This window comes from Typopeltis vanoorti, chromosome 7 (assembly GCF_054136105.1).
Source record: "Typopeltis vanoorti isolate ZY-2024b chromosome 7, IOZ_Tvanoo_1.0, whole genome shotgun sequence".
Lineage (NCBI taxonomy): Eukaryota > Metazoa > Arthropoda > Arachnida > Uropygi > Thelyphonidae > Typopeltis > Typopeltis vanoorti.
Genome location: NC_143555.1, coordinates 59,123,589 through 59,145,332, shown reverse-complemented (window position 1 = coordinate 59,145,332; position 21,744 = coordinate 59,123,589). Strand labels below are relative to the sequence as shown.

The 21,744-nt window shown below is 38.7% G+C and overlaps 1 protein-coding gene across 1 annotated transcript in view; it reads left to right on the top strand.

The window, feature by feature from the left end:
* Positions 1 to 21,744, top strand: part of LOC150104706 (fat-like cadherin-related tumor suppressor homolog) — a 573,066-nt gene that overhangs the window by 230,426 nt on the left and 320,896 nt on the right. The window contains exon 15 of the mRNA XM_090395611.1: positions 7,806 to 8,045. Coding sequence (XP_090251737.1) covers positions 7,806 to 8,045 — 240 coding nt within the window. The remainder of the gene's footprint in view (positions 1 to 7,805; positions 8,046 to 21,744) is intronic.

The following is a 21,744-nucleotide window of genomic DNA, read 5'->3' as shown; positions in this document are numbered from 1 at the left end:
AAGTATTTTGTTTTATACAGCTGTCTGAAGCAAAAGTGTTGTCTGTATCCCTTGAAATGGATAAAATTGAGTATTGTGTAGTTATAAAATTCTTTGTAAAAGAAAGTTTAACAGCAAAAGAAATTCATTCGAAGTTCATAAAAAATTATGGGCACTCTTCTCCTTCATTTTCGACAATCGAAGCCATAAACATGGCTTCGATTTTAAACGAAGCCATGTTTAAACGTGGCTGTACCGCCCTTGAAGATGATCCATGTGAAGGATGTCCAAAATGTGTAGCAACACCAGAAATCATTGATCAAGTGCACGATATAGTATTGGATGACTAGCGAGTCAAAGTGCGTGAAATTGCTGAGACTATAGGTATTTCAAAAGAATGTGTAGGATATATTTTGCATGAAGAATTGCAAATGAAAAAGCATTGCACAAGATGGGTGCCACGCTTGCTCACAGCACATCAAAAACGCACTGGCATGAAAATATCTGAACAGTGCTTAGAATAAAACTGATTTTGTGCATTGATTTATTACTATGGATGAGACTTGGATTCAACATTACACACCAGAATCTAAACAGCAGTCAAAACAGTGGACAGAAGCTGGTTGTTCAGCGCCAAAGAAGACAAAGTCAATTCCATCAGCAGGAAAGGTCATGGCATCGGTGTTTTGGGATGCTAAAAGCATTTTGTTTATTAATTATCTTGAGATGGATAAAACAATAACCGGGGAAATTATTCCGATCTTTTAACCAGACTAGACGAAAAAATTCGTGAGAAATCATCTTTCATCAGGAGAATGCACCTGCCTACAAATATGTTTTGGCAATGGGAAAATTAAGATATCTCCATTATGAATTGTTGGAACATCCACCCTATTTCCCAGATTTGGCTCCCTCTATCTTTTCCCAAAACTAAAACTCTTCCTCGCTGGTCAGCATTTTTTCTTTGAATCAAGAGGTGATTGCAGCAGTAGAGGGGTATTTTGCATATCTTACTGAGAACCACTACAGCGACGGGATAATGGCGCTGGAACATTGCTGAAATAAACGTATTAGTCTTAAGGGAGATTGTGTTGACAAAAAAAAAATAATTTTGAAATTATAAATTTGTTTTCTCATTGTTATTCAGATAACATTTCAGACCACCCAGACTGTATTGTTCAGGCAGTAACTGCTGCAATGCCAAAATCATCATCTCAGTTTCCTCTCTCTTTATCCAAAGCCTTGGTGGAAACTAGAGTGCTAAACAGCCAAAAAAGATTAAGACAGAGCATTGAATAATTTTCATAGATATCAAAGTTTAAATGTGCTCGAGCCAAAGCACTTTATGTGAGATGTCATGTCAAAAACAAGGCCTTAATGAATTTAGTTTAATCCTTTATTCAAGTGTAAGCAAACACAGTTTGCACCTGAAGTATCTTCATGGCTGAGGCAACTCATGGTAAAGGTGGGCCAAGCTCTCATCACTCCTCGTCTCATTATAAATGTCCACAAGGAGATGTGCTTTGCATTATAGGAGATACTGAGATAAGGAGTGATGAGAGCTTGGTCCACCTTTGCCACGAGTTGCCTCAGTCCTGAAGATACTTCAAGCACAAACTGTGTTTCCTTACATTTGGATAAAGAAATAAACTAAATTCATTAAGGCCTTGTTTTTGACATGACATCTCACATAATGTGCTTTGGCTCGTGGAAAAAAACTTCCAACATCTTTCTCTAAATCCAGAGTAATTTAATGATAAGGTGGTACACCATTTGGCAACTCATATAGGTAAATATGATTTCTCCATTGCTTCTATCTTAATATCTACTTCTGGGTCTGGCTCCCACTGACGAGACCTCAATAAAGTTCGAAACTGGGCTGGGTAGGGAAGGGCTACTATCCAGCCCAGTTTCGACCTTTATTGAGGTCTCGTCAGTGGGAACCAGACTCAGAAGTGGAGATATTAAGGTGGAAGCAATGGAGAAATCATATTTACCTATACGAGTTGCCAAACAGTGTACCACCTTATTATTAAATTACTCTGGATTTAGAGAAAGATGTTGGAAGTTTTTTTCCACTTGGTTAGACTATAATGAATTTAGTTTAATCCTTTATCCAAGTGTAAGCAAAACAAAGTTTGCACCTGAAGTATCTTCAGGACCGAGGCAACTCATGGTAAAGGTGGACCTAGCTCTCATCACTCCTTGTCCTCAGTATCTCCATAATGCAAAGCACATCTCCTTGCGGACATGTATAATGCTATGCATTAAAGGAAGGGCCACTACCCAGACCGGTTTTGACCTTTATTGAGGTCTGTTCCAGTTCACTTTATCTATTAATCTAGCAATCAGTCCAAAAATTGTATGGATCAATTCCAGGAAACGATATGTAGATATAAAGCATTTCATTTGTCTACCCTGAATCATATTGAATATGTTGTTGCTGATCCTAAGGCAAATGCAGGCACTTTGGGAGAAAATTTTGCTAGATTCTGTTCAACAGCTTTACACCTTCTCCTGGCTTTCATCTTCCCCTGTTTAGAATAAATAATTATAAAGGTCCAAAAGCTATGATTGTTCCTGAATACTATGACATTCTATGCTTAACTCTAAGATTTTTATACCATTCTGGCATTGAAATTCTTTCCATTAATAAAAGTGAAATATGGTATGAAGAAATCTTTCATTTCTTTTGCCACAAACTTCCACAGTTTGGTACTGACATAACATTTTGTTTTGTAACTTACTGAAGTTCCAAGGATACCCTAACAGGAGGATCTTGCTTGAAGAATTCCATATGGTCACCTTACTGTAAATGTCATCAAATGGAGGTACTTGAACATCAGACATCCAATCTGCAGCATCTTTTACCAATTGAAAACAGTAGAACATGCATTCTACAATTGCCATCTTTCCCTGCATATTTGGAACAGATTATGTAATGTGTTAGGCATCCCATTACTTACAACAGAACAGGCTCTATTTATGCACCCCCCCCAATCTGTCAACAATTGTAAAATAATTTTAATTTTTATAATTTAATTAATTAAAATACCATTTATGAAAAGTTAGGAAGAAACATCAATTTGAAAACTAGCAATATGACATAAAAATGCTGTACAATACTGTATTGTGGAAATTATTATTATTTATTATTATCAACAGACTTTCATGGAGTCAAGAGACTCATTGTAGGAGGTTCCACTCTCACATGCACACCTCTTCATACCTCGAATTAAAGGCATTCACTGCTCCTTCACTCACTGCAATCTCAGGCAATGCATTCCAATCATCCACCACTCTCCATGCAAAAATCTACTCCTCAATCCCCTTCCTCACACCCACCTTACATGAATGGCCTCTCATTCTCCTGTCCCTAGATACTCTACAAAAAATCTCATCAAAGTTAATCTAGTAATTTAGGTGGAAGATGAATTTCACTTCCCAGTGTAAGACCACTGCCCCACTTATTGGAGACCTGGAGCAGTGGAAAAAGTTCCATGTTTGGTCTCTAAAGCAGGGTTTCCATACTACGTAAAAATAAAATAAAATAAAAAAAATTTCAAAACAATATATAAAATTGATAAAAAATGGGGGGAAAAAATCTTTAGCCCACCCATGGTACAAATGTACTATAGGTGGGCTAAAATATCCCTTACTCACTTATACATCTCGATCATGTCCTCCCCTCTTCTTTTTATCCACTAGACTCTGTAATTTGCATTCTCTCAATCTGTCCTCATATTCCACATTCCAGAGATGAGAAACCAACTTAGTCAATTGTCTCTGAACCCTCTCCAACACCTCATCATCCTTGTGAAAACCTGGCAATGAAATCTGTGCCCAGTAATCCATATGCAGGATGATCAAAGAATTTTACAATGGAATCAAAACATCCTTCTTTCTACACATCAGTGTTCTCTACATCATTCCCATAATCCTCTGTTCTATCCTCACAATTTTAGCAAAATTCCCATGAAATTTCAAGTCCCTATTCACTATCATTTCATCCCCACATCTTTCCATCTCCTCCACCCACTCTTCTAAAATTTTTTTGTTCAGTCAGATGATATTTGTATTTAGAAAGAAGCATTCTAGGAGATGTGATCTCATAAAGGAGGTGATCGAACTCAAGCATCAAACTATAGACCTATCAGTGTGTCAGGTGTTGTGGTTAAGTTGTTGGAGAAGCTTGTGAGAACTAGGATCCAGAGTTCGGTTGATAACAATGGTATTATCTTTGATGGACAGCATGGATTTGCTAAAGGGAGGTCATGTTTTAGTAATCTACTTACTTATTACAATAAAGTGACTGCTTCCTTGGACAGAGGAGAAGGATACACAGTAATATACTTGGATTTTGCTAAGGCTTTTGATAGAGTACCTCATGATAAGTTGACAGTCAAACTAGAGCAAATGAGGTTGGATATTAGATTAGTGCATTGGATTGGAGACTGGCTATCTGATAGGTATCAACAAGTTGTGAATGGGGGGTGCGATATCCAGGAAAAGGAAAGTCACTAGTGGAGTACCTCAGGGGTCTGTTTTAGGGCCATTACTGTTTAACTTGTATATTAATGATATTGGTGAAGATTTGGATGGAGATATTCAGTTGTTTGCAGATGATGCAAAGTTGGGACGAACCATAAAGAGTAGTGAAGATGTTGTGGCCTTGCAAAGACTTGAATAAATTGAGTGATTGGGCAAGCAAATGGGGATGTGAGTTCAATGTTGCAAAATGTAAGGTTTTAAAATTTGGAAAACAAAGATTGGATGCAGAATTTATGCTTGGTGAGAATATATTGTTGGAGGTAGAGGAAATAAGAGATCTTGGGGTGATACTGGATAAGGATCTAAAATTTAGGGGACACATCGCCAAAATTGTGAGGACAACACAAAGGCTTCTGGGAATGATGCGGAGGACACTGACGTGTAGAAGTAGGGAGATTCTTGTTCCGTTGTATAAGGCTTTGATTAGGCCACACATGGAGTATTGTGCCCAGATTTGGTCACCTGGTTTTCAGAAGGATGAAGAGATGTTGGAAAGGGTCCAAAGGTGACTGACTAAGGTAGTTTCTGACCTCTGGAATATTGAGTATGAGGAAAGATTGAGAAGATATAATTTGCAGAGTCTGGTGGAGAGGAGGAAGAGGGGAGATATGATAGAGACCTACAAGTTGGTAAGGGGTTGTTATAAAATCAATGGTGGAGAAGTTCTACAGAGAATAGTGGGAGATCAGGGGAGAACCAGAGTTCATACCTGGAAACTGTATAAAGAGGGTGTGAGTAGGGGTAGTGAGAGGCAGGTTTTTTTCGTGCAGAGTTGTGAATGATTGGAATGCCTTGCCTGAGAGTGTGGTGTCTGCAAGGAGTTTGAATGTGTTTAAGACCCAGTATGATGAGATGTGTGTGTGATAAAAGGACCTCCCAGATGAGTTTTTGACTCCATGAGGTCTTGGGGTAATAGTAATAATAATAATAATAATGTAATTTTTGGCTAGGTGGTATAGACCACCTGTGTTAACCAACTCAAGCAGTTAATGCAGATAGGCTAACCACGTGGTATCAGTCATCTTTGCACTTAGTTTCGATTGATCTTTTGTGTTCATCTGCATGAGACTGGTGAAAAAGGAAAACTGATAGCCTTTGGCTATTTGATAATTTTTATATTATCATATAGCCAAATTCTCTCTTTAGATTTCTCTCTCTCACACACATACTTCTGTCTTTTTTTCTCCTAATATCATCAGATTCTCTTGCACCCCTATACTAACTACAATAGGCAAATGATGAACACTCCTTTGTATTCTTTCCTGTAATGCATAGCATTATAAATGTTTGAAAGGATGTGTGCTTTGCATTATGGGATACTAAAGCAATTGTGAAGTCATTTGCCTCTATATACAAGTGGCCCATTTGTGAAGATACTTCATATACAAACATTGTTTGCTTACACTTGGGTAAAGGATTAAACCAACAATATAATTTCTTGTCATCTTTAATTTAATTAAGAACAGTTAATACTTTAAAGAAAAAAATCGTACATCTTCCTAGTTGCTCTAATAATCTCTTAATCAGCCTGCAGATATTGCATCTCTTCATAGATTAAACATTAGAATTACTCCAAGTTTTTCTTACAGATATTTTTTCTCTCTTCTATTTCATTATTCATTCTGGTTACCTCACTTGACAGAACAAATTTTACCTGAAATTATGTTTCCACATTTCCAGGCCTATAGCAACATCCAACTAAATATGTCTTCCTCTCAACCTCCATGTTACACTACACTGCCCCATAACTAGTGCCACTATTTCCCTCTTTCATGTCTACCTTATGTGGACTTAATTCCCCTTTATCTCTATCATTAGCAGCACTCCCCCTCCCTTCTTGCTCTTTCTTTCCTCACAAAAAAATACTGTTTCCTTCCATTTCTATTTCTGTTATAATATCATCTTCATTCAACCATGTTTCACTTATTCCAATGATTTTGTGGGAAATAAACTCAATCACTGAAACAATTATCCAGTGTTTGAGGATTATTCCAATAAACAACACTTTTGAGATACTCTCAAAGGAAAAAAATCTGGTGATCTTAGAGGTCACAATTCTTTCGATATGAGACAATCACCAAAAGATTCTTGGAAAAAATGTACAGTACTATTTGACCTGTGGCATGTGATGCTTTCTTGCTGGAAGCACAATGGCATTTGTTGACTTCAAGGATCACCATGAACTGCATAATGATGTCTCGGTAGACAGAACTATTCACTGTCATTTCAAAGAAAATGGGTCCGACTATACAGCAGTGTGATATTGCACACGAAACTCCAATTTTTTGAGAATGCAAAACTTTTTCATGAAAGCATGTGGATTTTCATATGACCAAATCCTGTTGTTTTGACTATTCACTTACCCACTGAAGTGAAACCAGGCCTAGTCATCGAAGAAAACAGCATCAAGCATCTCTGTACTGCATTCTTCAATGAATAAGTGTAACTATCTGCAGAAGATTATTTGTTTGCCTTTATCTGGGCTCTTCAGTTCATGGACTGAGTGCACATGATATGGATGAAGGTGTAACAATCAAGCAGCTTTCTGAGCACTACTGTATAACTGATGATTACATTTCAAGTTTCCTGAGGTTTTTTGTTGGGGGGAATGCTACAGCTCTCTCTTTACCTCATCCACTTTATTGTCAGTCAAAATGGAAGGTCTTCCAGAGCGATTTCTATCTGCAACAGATCCAGTTTCCGAGAAATTATGGTAATCTCATTATCACGGACTCTGAGTTCCTCAAAAAATTCCTTGAAATAACTTTCCAAAATGAAAACTCATTGCTGCTGGGAAAAAGACATCTCACTTCCATAATTAACAAAGCTACACTGAGAGCAATGTATACATATCACAGTGAACTCAGTGTCTCTGATAGTTTGTAATAACATGATGATGACATCTAGTGGTGTAAGAAATGATTATAATGATTTGGAAACCATTAGTGCAAATTCAAACTTTTGGTTGCATGACTTTATGATCATCCTGTATAAGATGTATATAAAATCTCCATGCAGTCCGATGGGTCATTCTAGTACTTAGAACAGCTTACTAGAATGTTATTCTAGTAAGCTGTTCTAAGTCATTGTCAGAATATTTCTGAGCCGAAAAATAATGTTGATTATGATTCATCCAGATCAAAACTTTTGATATAATTTGTGAAGAAAAACAATTTTGTAAAATGTTAAAATAAAATGAAGAAAAAAAGAAATACTAAATAGCACACTTTTGGTTCCACAGATCTAATTTTTTATACTAACCAATCATTTTCTAGGAATACTGAAAACTGTGAAAAATTTAGATCGTGAGAGGCAGTCTAAATATGTAATGACCATACATGTTCAGGACAGAGGTCATCCAGATTGGGAATGCACAAGTACAGTAGAAGTCACTTTAAATGATGTTAATGATAATCCTCCACAGTTCACACAAACACTTTATTCTGTTGTAGTTCCAGAGGATGTTGAAGTCGGAACTTTAGTTACAAAAGTGCATGCAACTGATAAAGATTTAGGTAAGTAGTGAAAGTTCTTGTTAATATTTCTTTTATTGCTGGTAATTAATTTTTTATTATGCATGATATATATTTTAATGACAGCTTCATTTACACCTGAAATAGCTATCATCATTATTATTATTATTATTAACCTTCAAAAGTCAATAGATTCAATGCTTGAGGTTTCCCTCAGAGGCCATCCATCTCTTGCACTGAACCTTAAATTCATTGATGCTCCTAGTATTCACAACACATTCTGACAATGCATTCCACTCATTGACAACACCTTTACATACAATATACAGAAATGACCACTCTGTCTCACCTTCAACTCTGTGTATCATTCTTTCTTTATAAATCTAATGAAATCTGCTCACTAATGTAAACATCTTTATCATATCAACTCTTTTCCACATCTATTAAACTCTGCACTTTACATTCTACCCCTGCACCACCCAACATCCCATAATGCTGATATTCCTCATCCCTGGACCTTCCTCAGAGTTTCCACATCATAATGGAAACTGTGATGAGTAAACTTGGTAGCCTTGTTAATAGATCTGTAAATCTATAAATTCACAATTCTTTAAATCTAATATGTTATTATTACTATTATTACTTAACACCTCCAGGGAGCCCAAGAACTCATTACAGGAGGGACCTCCACTCTACTTTCGCTAAATACATCTCACACTCTTACTACTACTACTACTTGATTCTCCTACTATAACATTACTATATTCAATGCCATGTACCGCTCATCATCACTAACAACCATGTTTTTTTGTCTATAAATTGTGTGCATTCTGAAAGCCAATTTGTCTGTACATATTTAGAAACTTAAAATTGTTTAAATGTTGAAAGATTTTTCTGTAGTTATTATTAGCAATAGATTTTCATGGAAGCAAAAGACTCGTTGTGGGAAGTCTACAGTTCCCCCCACACGCACACACTCACATATATGCACAATTCTCATAAATTCATTCATCATTTTCATAATTTGTGCACACTCTTGCTTGCATCTTTCTTTTGCAGCTTCCAGAAATGATTTTTTGTTTTATTCCTGCTCTTCCTATCCAAGAGCCTCTGCCCATTGTATTTCCTCCATCACACCCAACATTCCAGAAATGTGAAATCAAGCATAACCTTCTCAATATTCACAGTAATCCATATGTCATCTGATCAAAGTCTTATGCAGTAAATTGATAACCTCTTTACTTCTATAAAATAAAGAGGTTATTGCTCATTGCCATAATATGTTATTGTATAATATAATAAATTTAGTTTAATCCTTTATCCCAGTGTAAGCAAACAAAGTTTGCACCTGAAAATATCTTCAGGACTGAAGTAAGGTGGTACATCCCTTGGAAACTCGGGGCAAAGGTGGACCAAGTTCTCATCACTCCTTGTCTCAGTATCTCCCATAATGCAAAGCACATCTCCTTGCAGACATGTATACTGCTATACATTAAGGGAAGAGCCACTATCCAGACCGGTTTCGACCTTTATTGAGGTCTCGTCAGTGGGAGGCAGACCCAGAGTGGTGATACTAAGGCAGAAGCAATGGAGAGGTCATATTTACCTATACGAGTTGTCAACCGGTGTGCCACCTTATTATTAAATCACTCTGTATTTAGAGAAAGATGTTGGAAGTTTATTTTGTACTTGGTTAGACTCTAATAAATTTAGTTTAATCCTTTATCCAAGTATAAGCAAACAAAGTTTGCACCTGAAAATATCTTCAGGACTGAGGACATCTTTCTCTAAATCCAGAGTAATTTAATAGTAAGGTGGTACACTGGTTGGCAACTCGTATAGGTAAATATGACCTCTCCCTTGCTTCTGCCTTAGTATCACCACTCTGGGTCTGCCTCCCACTGATGAGACCTCAATAAAGGTCGAAACCGGTCTGAGTAGTGGCCCTTCCCTTAATGCATAGCAGTATACATGTCTGCAAGGAGATGTGCTTTGCATTATGGGAGATACTGAGACAAGGAGTGATAAGAGCTTGGTCCACCTTTGCTCTGAGTTGCCAAGGGATGTACCACCTTACCTCAGTCCTGAAGATATTTTCAGGCACAAACTTTGTTTGCTTACACTTGGATAAAGGATTAAACTAAATTTATTATAGTTTAACCAAGTGCAAAATAAACTTCCAATATGTTATTATATCTTCACAATATTAGCAATGTGAACACTGAAACTAATCTATGAATATCAGATTGAAATATCTGAATTTATTATTTTTTGTTGGTGTCTTCCACCAGCAAAAGGTTGTGACCTGTAGTTTATTAATAACCTTGGCAAGTTAAAGCATTTTTTATAATTTATAGTTTTTATTTTTTTATATTTATATATATATATATATATTTTTTTTTTTTATTAATAAACTTCTTGTGTCTACATGTTCCAAGACCTTTTGCTATGTCACAAGTACCTCTAAAAACTAATTCACTTATCATCGATGGGGAATACATTATTATTATTATTATTGTTATTATACAGGTATCTCCATGGAATCAGAAGACTCATCATGGCAGATCAATTTATTCACAAACTAGCCATCATTCTCACAATACCTATCATAATTCTTAAACTCCTTCACTGATGAAGCACCCACACCACCTCTGGCAACCTATTTCAAAACTCTCCAAGCAAAAAACCTAGTCCTTACTAACCACATGCTTATACAACTTCCACTGGTGACCCCTTGTTCTCTCTCTCTCTATCTCTCTCTCTCTTCTTGTCATGTATTGAAAAAAGACTTCAGTGTCAATCCTATAAAACCTCTTTAATAACTTAAATATGTCTATTATGTCTCCCCTTTTTCATCTATCAACTAATTTTTGAAGCCTACAGATTGTCAGTCTATTCTCATAGAGAAAAATTCACAGACCTTCCACAGTGTATCTGCTCTCCAGCCAAAAGGCTGTGGGTTCGAATGCCACTGCGGGCATGGATGTTTGTGATTGTCTGTGGAAATACTAGTGGTGGTGGGCGAAAGATGGTGTTTGTGTAGTTGCAGTTAGAATGAACTGTAGAGTATAGACAGAGCTGTAGAGTAGGTGCCCTCCCTCGATGAGTATTTGGACTCCCAGGAGGTATCATATAGGAATATTTCACAGACAAATAATATTAATCTTTGTCACTTGTCTCTGGATCCTCTCCACAACTTCTTCATCACCACAGAATCTGGGAGTTCAGATCTGTAAGCCAGATAGCCTTATATAGGGGAAACAATAACCTCTCTATCGCTGCTTGTTAGTGTGTTCTTCAACAACCATGAAATCTGTTGTGCTGTTTTGGTTACTTCAAATATGCCCTCTCAGCTTCAGCTCATTGTCCATAATCATACCCAACTCCCTGGCCTCATCAGTTTCCTGCAGTTTGGTTCCAGGAGAGAGAGAGAGAGAGTGTGAGGGATGCATGTGAGCAATCGAGGAATAGGGTGGTAAGAGGTGTAATGTATGGGGACTCAATGATCTGTGGTGTTCAAGATAGGATGCATGAGAAGTGTTTGCCAGGAGGAACGATAGAAAGTGTGGCTATGGCAATTAAGAGAGGTGAAAGGGCGGATGAGATGATTGTGATGGTAAGAACAAATGATTTGAGTGGTAATGTAAATAGGGCAAAGAGAAATATGAGATTCTTGCTTGAGGGTGTACGAAAGAAGACGCAGACAGGAAAGATAGTGTGTGTGTGTTGCCTAGGTACGATAATGTCGAGCTGAACAGAGGAGCGGTGATATTAAATGGCATAATAGCGAGAATCTGTCTGAAGAGAGGATTGAAATATGTGGATGCTTGGAGTACATTTGAGAACAGAGAGGAAGTGTATGCGAGAGAGTGTTCACTTGCATTTGAGTGTGGAAGGATGTAGGCATCTGGAGAGATTGCTGTAATAAACGAATCAGTGTGTCCCAGTGTGGATGGTAGCAGGTGTGGCCATTTATGGGAAAGGGTACTTGGGAGAAGGGGGACAACATCAGGTAACGCTCAGCCCAGTGGAGTCTAGAGGGGATAATGCTGTCTATAGAAACAGTGGCATTTTTATGCTTTATACTAATGCCAGGAGTATTTGGAATAAGGGAGAGTAATTGGTGGCACTGATAGCATCAGCCTGGCCAAAGATTATTGGGATCACCGAGATGTGGTTGACAGAAGAGGATATAATAACAGGAATAGAAGTTGCTGGGTACAGCATTTTTCGGCAGGATAGGAAGGGAAAGTGTGGTGGTGGAGGAGTACTGCATATGATAAGTGACGACTTATGTCCTCTATGAGTGGAGGCTTTGGAAGGCTGTGACACTACTAATTTTGAAATCATATTGTGTGAGGTGGAGGTGGGCAAGACAGGATATTTAGTGGGATGTTGCTACAGACCAAAGAGCACAGAGGGTGGGCACCAGGAGATGTTGAGACAGTTAAGTTTGGCAAGTGCAAGAAGAATGATTGTTATGGGAGATTTTAACTACAGCAGTATAAATTGGGAAGAGAATGATGCATGTAGAAATAGGGAATTGAATTTCTAGAATTCTTGAGGGACAAATGTGTTAGGCAACATGTAACAGAGGGAACAAGAGGTTCAAGAGTTTTGGATTTGGTTATAGCATCAGAAGAGTTGATAATAACTGAGATAACATCTCTTCTATCAGTTGGAGAGAGTGACCATATGGTTTTGACTTGGAAAATGAATAGACTTGCAGGAGTATCAAAGAGATGGGAACTTATGTGGAATTATAAAGCAGGTGATTATAATAGTCTTAGATGTCAACTTGGAGAAGTTTTATGGAGGGAGGAATTGGAAGGCCAGAATATCATTAGTGCTTTGGAAATTGTGGAGGAATATTTGTTAGCAGCAATAGAAAACTGTATTCCACGAGTGAAGAAGAGGACACAGTTTGGAGTAAAGTGGATGACAAACAATATTAAACAGGAACTGCATGCGAAAAAGAGGCTATGGAAGAGATATAAGGAGACAGGTGAAGAGAAGATGCATGTGGAATATAAGACACAGGTCAGGAGATAGTGTGTGTGTGTGTGTGTGTGTGTGTGTGTGTGTGTGTGTGTGTGTGTGTGTGTGTGTGTGTGTGTGTGTGTGTGTGTGTGTAAGGAATGGTAAGGAAGGCAAAACTGGAATATGAGAAAAGATTGGCCCTTAGATCCAAGGAAAATTCTAGGGAATTTTTTAGCTATGTGGCCAGTAGGAGGAGAAATGACTGTGGAAGAATGACATTGTGGGATAAAAATGGGAATAGAACTAGCTGTAGATCCAGAAATGAGTTGTTGTGTTTGTATACCAATGCTAGAAGTATAAGAAACAAGGCGGATGAAATCGTAGCACTAATTGTGTCTGTGCACCCAGAGATTGTCGGAATAAGTGAGACATGGTTAGATGAGGATGACATCCTGACAGGAATAGAGATGGAAAGGTATGATGTGTTTCGTGAGGATAGAAGGGGTAAAAAGGGAGGGGGGGTGCTATTGATGATAGAGAAAGAGTTATGTCCATACAAGGTAGAGATGCAAGAGGGAAATGGGGCCAGTGGTTTTGAGGCAGTATGGTGTGAGATAGAGGTGAATAGAATCAAATACTTGGTGGGATGTTGTTATAGACCTGGTAATGTGGATGGTGGTGATAGTGAAATGTATAGTCAAATAAGCCAAGCAAATAAGAAAAGGGTGATCATTATGGGTGATTTTAATTATGGCAATATAGACTGGAATGAAGAGATAGCAACTGGAAGTAAAGAAAATGAGTTTCTTGAGTTTTTGAGGGATAACTACCTCAGACAGTATGTAACAGAGGGCACAAGAGGATTAAGGGTCTTGGATTTGGTCATCTCATTGGAGGATGTAATTATCAATGAGGTATCAAATCATCCACCAATTGGTGAAAGTGACCATGAGGGGATTACTTGGGTGGTTGCCAGCAGTGCAAGGACCCCTGTGAAAAAAGGTATATGTGGAACTACAAGGGGGGTGATTATGAAGAGCTCAGGAGACAGCTTGCAGGTGTAGCATGGAATGAGGAGTTAGCTGGAAAAGATATCAATGCAGCTTGGGGGATTTTCAAAAAATATTTAGTGGATGCAATGTCTAAATGTATACCACGGGTGAGAAGGTTAAATAAGTTAGGTGTGAGATGGATGAATAAAGAGATTAAGCATGCAATACAGAGAAAAAGGGCATTGTGGAGGCAGCATAAGAGAAGTGGAAGTAACCAATTTCATGAGTTCTACAAAGACCAGGCAAGGAGAGTGACTTGGTTGGTGAGAGTAGCTAAAGAGAGGTATGAACAGCAGTTAGCTAATGAAGCTAAAAAGAATCCTAGGGAGTTCTTTCGATATGTAGCCAGCAAAAGAAAGAATGATTATGGAAGGATGACATTGATTGGAGGAAATGGTATAAAGACAGCTGTTGCAGAATGTGTGGTGGAGATACTTAATGAGCAGTTCATAAAGATCTTTCAATCTTGTGAATGTGACTTCATGGAGAGCTTAAGAGCAGTTGATGATGGGGAGGAGAGACTGACTGTAAGTGAGCAAGAGGTGTTTGCGGAGTTGAGTAAACTAGATGTAAATAAGGCTGTGGGACTTGATAATATATCACCGCGTATTCTGAAGGAATATGCCAGAGTGTTGACACCTGCCTTGACATATTTTTTTAATACGAGTCTTGCACTTGGTCAAGTCCCTAAAGAGTGGAAGGAGGGCAAGATTGTGCCACTTCATAAAGGAGGTGATCGAACTCAAGCATCAAACTATAGGCCTATCTGTGTGTCAGGTGTTGTGGTTAAGTTGTTGGAGAAGCTTGTGAGAACTAGGATCCAGAGTTGGGTTGACAATGGTATAATCTTTGATGGACAGCATGGATTTGCTAAAGGGAGGTCGTGTTTTAGTAATCTACTTACTTATTACAATAAAGTGACTGCTTCCTTGGACAGAGGAGAAGGATACACAGTAATATACTTGGATTCCACAAAAGCTTTTCATAGAGTACATCATGATAAGTTGACAGTCAAACTAGAGCAGATGGGGTTGGATATTAGATTAGTGCATTGGATTGGAGACTGGCTATCTGATAGGTATCAACAAGTTGTGTATGGGGGTGCAATATCCAGGAAAAGGAAAGTCACTAGCGGAGTGCCTCAGGGATCTGTTTTAGGGCCATTACTATTTAACTTATATATTAATGATATTGGTGAAGATTTGGATGGAGATATTCAGTTGTTTGCAGATGATGCAAAGTTGGGACGAACCATAAAGAGTAGTGAAGATGTTGTGGCCTTGCAAGAAGACTTGAATAAATTGAGTGATTGGGCAAGCAAATGGGGATGTGAGTTCAATGTTGCAAAATGCAAAGTTTTAAAATTTGGAAAACAAAGATGGGATGCAGAATTTATGCTTGGTGAGAATATATTGTTGGAAGTAGAGGAAATAAGAGATCTGGGGGTGATAGTGGATAAGGATCTAAAATTTAGGGGACACATCGCCAAAATTGTGAAGACAACACAAAGACTTCTGGGAATGATGAGGAAGACACTGACGTGTTGAAGTAGGGAGATTCTTGTTCCATTGTATAAGGCTTTGATTAGGCCACACATGGACTATTGTGCCCAGATTTGGTCACCTGGTTTTCAGAAGGATGAAGAGATGTTGGAAAGGGTGCAAAGGCGACTGACTAAGGTAGATTCTGACCTCTGGAATGTCGAGTATGAGGAAAGATTGAAAAGATGTAATTTGCAGAGTCTAGTGGAGAGAAGGAAGAGGGGAGATATGATAGAGACCTACAAGTTGGTAAGGGGTTGTTATGGGATCAATGGTGGAGAAGTTCTACAGAGAATAGTGGGAGATCAGGGGAGAACCAGAGGTCATACCTGGAAACTGTATAAAGAGGGTGTGAGTAGGGGAGTGAGAGGCAGGTTTTTTTCGTGCAGAGTTGTGAATGATTGGAATGCCTTGCCTGAGAGTGTGGTGTCTGCAAGGAGTTTGAATGTGTTTAAGACCCGATATGATGAGATGTGTGTGAGATAAAAGGACCTCCTAGATGAGTCTTTGACTCCATGAGGTCTTGTTTTAATAATAATAATAATAATAATAATATTTCATCCTGGAGGAATCAGTTTTAATGCTAGAGGGATAGGAGGAGAGTGTGTTCCAAATACTGAGTACTCTGGATGTCAGTAAAGATGTGGGACTGGATGGTATTTCACCATGAGTTTTGAGAGAATTTGCTAGGGAACTGACAGTGCCTTTGACCTGCTTTTCACTGAAAGTCTGGCTGCAGGAAAGGTGCCCATGAAATGGAAGGAAGGTAAGATAGTGCCATTGCATAAGGGTGGTAGCAGACTGGAAGTGTCTAATTATAGGCCAGTCTGTGTGTCATCAGTAGTTAAGATCTTGGGGAAAGTAGTGAAGGACTGTATACAGCATTGGGCAGATGAAGGTAATGTTATCTGTGAGAGTCAACATGGATTTGTGAAGGGGCACTCTTGTTTTAGCAATATGCCTTTTATAATAAAGATACAAGAACATTAGATGAGGGAAAGGCATATACTGCGATTTTCCTACTTAGCAAAGGTATTTGACAGGGTGACACATGATTCAAGTTGCAGCACATGGGTCTGGATGTCAGATTGGTCAACTGGAATCAGGATTGACTGTCTGATAGGTATCAGAGAGTTGTGTATGGTGGGGCAGTTTCAAGGAAGCAGAGGGTTAGAAGTGGGGTCCCACAGGGCTCAGTACTGGGACCTATATTGTTTAACCTTTATATCAATAACATTGTCTGTGGATTGCAAGGGGATATTTAGTTGTTTGCAGATGATACGAAGCCTGGAAGGGTTATTAGTAATAGTTCAGATGTGGTAGCAAGAGGATTTGAATATGCTAGTTAGATGGGGAAATGAATGGGGATGTCGGTTTAATGCAGCAAAATGTAAGGTCTTGAGATTTTGGACACATCGATGGAAAGCTACATACTCTATGGGAGGAGTTAAACTGGAGGAAGTAGTGGAGACAAGAGATCTGGGGTTGATGATTGATAGAAACCTGAAATTTAGGGGACATATTTCAAAGGAAGTGAAGGTAACAAAGAGGATTGCTGCAATAATGAGAAGGACACTGACCTGCAGAGATTAAATGGTTTTCATTCCGTTGTATAAGACTCTGATCAGACCACACTTAGACTATTGTTCTCAGATCTGCTCCCCAGGATTTGAAGGGGATAACAAAGGTGGTTTCACAACCGTACAATGTTAATTATGAGGATCGGCTGAGGGAGTGTGGACTGCAGAGTTTGGTAGATAGAAGAAGGAGAGGTGATATGATTTAAACTTTTAAACTGTTGAGAGGTGGTTACAGAGTTGACACTGGGGAGTTCTTTCGCTTAGTTGAACAGATGGAAGGAGTCATGACAAGGGGCCATCCCTGGAAGTTACGAAAGGAAACTGTGAGAAAGAGGGTGAGGAGTGGTTTCTCTGCATGGAGGGTGGTTGAACCATGGAATGCATTGCCTGATGGAGTGGTGGGAGCGAGAACGGTCAATGCGTTTAAGGAGTGGTATGATAGACTTTGTGTTTCCTAGGAGGGACCTCCCTCGGTGAGTCTTGATAGACTTGTGTTTCTTAGAAAGGACGAAGAGTCTTTTGACCCCAACAAAGGACTGAATAATAATATAGTATACAGCTTCTGATCTCTTCCCAAAGTGTATTACCATACATTGGGAAACTGAACTGGCAGCCATTTACCTTTGTCCATACTGCTAGTCTGTTTAGGTATTCCTGCAGGATCTCTGCTTCACCTTCATTTACAATTTTCCTAGTTTAGCATCATCAGCAAACAACTGAATATTTCATGTCAAATCATTTCCTATATAATCGATATACAAATTAAACAACAGAGTACAAGTGCTGAACCCTGTGTTACACCACTAGTCACTTGGCTTCTCTTGGACCCAACTCCTCCATAAACCACTCTTTGATATCTGCCCATCAGCCAGCCTTTAATCCAAATATCACTATATATCCATCTCCATTTGCTCCAGTTTATGTAATAGAGTTCTATATGGAATCTTCTCAAATGCTTTTGTAAAGTCTAGCAATATCACTGAGCCATTTCCCTTATTCAACTCCATTGTAATATGATTATAAAAAGTAAGCAGATTACTAAAGCAAGACCTATCCTTCACAAAACCATATTGTCCCTTTTAAAGTTCATATTCCTATCCATCCAGTCCTGAATGCAGTCTTTAACCAATTTCTCCAATTCCTTAACCACCACTGCTCAGATGCTCGTTAACCTATAATTTGCTACTACTGTCTTGGCACCTCCTTAATACAATGAGACTATTTTGCCCTCTTTCCACTGCATAACCATTCCACTACTGAGGAATTGGTAAAAACTAATAATTCTCTTGGACATTCTCGTAATGCATGGGTCGATATGCCATCTAATCCCATGGCTGTGTTCATATTGAGGTTTTTCTATATTTTAAGCACCTCTATTCTCCTATCAGTCAGTGTCATATTTGGCATTGCAATGTCACCACCTAGATGGTACACTCCTGCAAAATGCTCACACAGTAATTCAACTATTTGGTTTGGTTGTGTTATCTCCCACTATCAACACTTTTCAAAGTCATCCTTTCATATTTATGACTTATTTTTAATGGTATTAATGACCCCAAACAATTTTGGTGATGTTAATACCATTAAACGTCATGACGGTCACGTATACTAGTTGTGCTGTGCTCTGATGATGCTGATTTGAAATTCAGTGAAATATAAACAGTTAATAAAATATCCTTTGATAAAATTGTTTGGTGTTGTTAATACCATTAAAAATAAGTCATGAATGACTATCAACACCTAAGCTTATCTATTAGATTGATCATCCTTCCATCATTCCTCCTTTTACTTGCAACATAGCAAAAGAATTCTTTAGAATTTCTTTTGGCCTCATCAGCTAACTCTCTCTCATAATTAGCTTTGGCCTTCCTTACCATACCAGTCACACTTCTTGCCTACACCCTATACTGATGGGCATGCTGATCACCTTTTCTTTATAATCCCTCGACAGCTTTATCTTTGTGTGCAACTCCTGCTTAACGAAACTGTCCATCTAAGTCCTATCTGATTATCCTTGGGACTTTATGTATTCATTCAGATACTGCTTTCTTCAAACACTCCCTTGACCACCTCATATGCGCCAACAAGATCTCTCCCCTTCCAAATTCTTATGCCATTGCTCTGCTGAAAGCTGTCTTCTCAGCTTGTCATAATCAACTCCTTTGTAATTCTACATATTGTATATTATTATTATTATTATTATTAAACAAGACCTCATGGAGTCAAAGACTCATCTAGGAGGTCCTTTTATCTTACACACACATCTCATCATACCGTGTCTTAAACACATTCAAACTACTTGCAGACACCATGCTCTCAGGCAAGGCATTCCAATCACTCACAACTCTGCACGAAAAAAACCTGCCTCTCACTCCCTTACTCACACCCTCCTTATACAGTTTCCAGGGATGACCTCTGGTTCTCCCCTGATCTCCCACTATTCTCTGTAGAACTTCTCCACCATTGATCCTATAACAACCCCTTACCAACTTGTAGGTCTCTATCATATCTCCCCTCTTCCTTCTCTCCACGAGACTCTGCAAATTACATCTTTTCAATCTTTCCTCATACTCAACATTCCAGAGGTCAGAAACTACCTTAGTCAATCGCCTTTGGACCCTTTCCAACATCTCTTCATCGTTCTGAAAACCCGGTGACCAAATCTGGGCACAATAGTCCAAGTGTGGCCTAATCAAAGCCTTATACATTGGAACAAGTATCTCCCTACTTCTACATGTCAGTGTCCTCCGCATCATTCCCAGAAGTCTTTGTGTTGTCTTCACAATTTTGGTGATGTGTCCCCTAAATTTTAGATCCTTATCCACTATCACCCCCAGATCTCTTATTTCCTCTACTTCCAACAATATATTCTCACCAAGCATAAATTCTGCATCCCATCTTTGTTTTCCAAATTTTAAAACTTTGCATTTTGCAACATTGAACTCACATCCCCATTTGCTTGCCCAATCACTCAATTTATTCAAGTCTTCTTGCAAGGCCACAACATCTTCACTACTCTTTATGGTTCGTCCCAACTTTGCATCATCTGCAAACAACTGAATATCTCCATCCAAATCTTCACCAATATCATTAATATATAAGTTAAATAGTAATGGCCCTAAAACAGACCCCTGAGGCACTCCACTAGTGACTTTCCTTTTCCTGGATATTGCACCCCCATACACAACTTGTTGATACCTATCAGATAGCCAGTCTCCAATCCAATGCACTAATCTAATATCCAACCTCATTTGCTCTAGTTTGACTGTCAACTTATCATGAGGTACTCTATCAAAAGCCTTTGCGAAATCCAAGTATATTACTGTGTATCCTTCTCCTCTGTCCAAGGAAGCAGTCACTTTATTGTAATAAGTAAGTAGATTACTAAAACATGACCTCCCTTTAGCAAATCCATGCTGTCCATCAAAGATTATACCATTGTTGTCAACCCAACTCTGGATCCTAGTTCTCACAAGCTTCTCCAACAACTTAACCACAACACCTGACACACAGATAGGCCTATAGTTTGATGCTTGAGTTCGATCACCTCCTTTATGAAGTGGCACAATCTTGCCCTCCTTCCACTCTTTAGGAACTTGACCAAGTGCAAGACTCGTATTAAAAAAATATGTCAAGGCAGGTGTCAACTCTCTGGCACACTCCTTCAGAATACGTGGTGATATATTATCAAGTCCCACAGCCTTATTTACATCTAGTTTACTCAACTCCCCAAACACCTCTTGCTCACTTACAGTCAGTCTCTCCTCCCCATCATCAACTGCTCTTAATCTCTCCATGAAGTCACATTCACAAGATTGAAAGATCTTTATGAATTGCTCATTAAGTATCTCCACAACACATTCTGCAACAGCTGTCTTTATACCATTTCCTCCAATCAATGTCATCCTTCCATAATCATTCTTTCTTTTGCTGGCTACATATCGAAAGAACTCCCTAGAATTCTTTTTGGCTTCATTAGCTAACTGCTGTTCATACCTCTCTTTAGCTACTCTCACCAACCAAGTCACCCTCCTTGCCTGGTCTTTGTAGACCTCATGAAATTGGTTACTTCCACTTCTCTTATGCTGTCTCCACAATGCCTTTTTTTCTGTATTGCATGCTTAATCTCTTTATTCATCCATCTCACACCTACCTTATTTAACCTTCTCACCTGTGGTATACATTTAGACATTGCATCTACTAAATAGTTTTTGAAAATCCCCCAAGCTGCATTGATCTCTTTTCTAGCTAACTCCTCATTCCATGCTACATCTGCAAGCTGTCTCCTGAGCTATTCATAATCACCCCCCTTGTAGTTCCACATATACCCTTTTTTCACAGGGGTCCTTGCACTGCTGGCAACCACCTCATGGTCACTTTCACCAATTGGTGGATGACTGGTGGAAGATTGGTGGAATCGGTGGATGTCAAGACTACATATCCTTCCTTAATAGAAAATTCTGCATGTCTGGCAGTTTCCCAGGTCAAGACTACATGATCACTTCCTCCAAGCGGAGGTAGCATAGCTAGATTGGTCTGTGTTAAGTTCTCTGATGCAATGATCAGATCTAGCAATTTTGAACCTAGT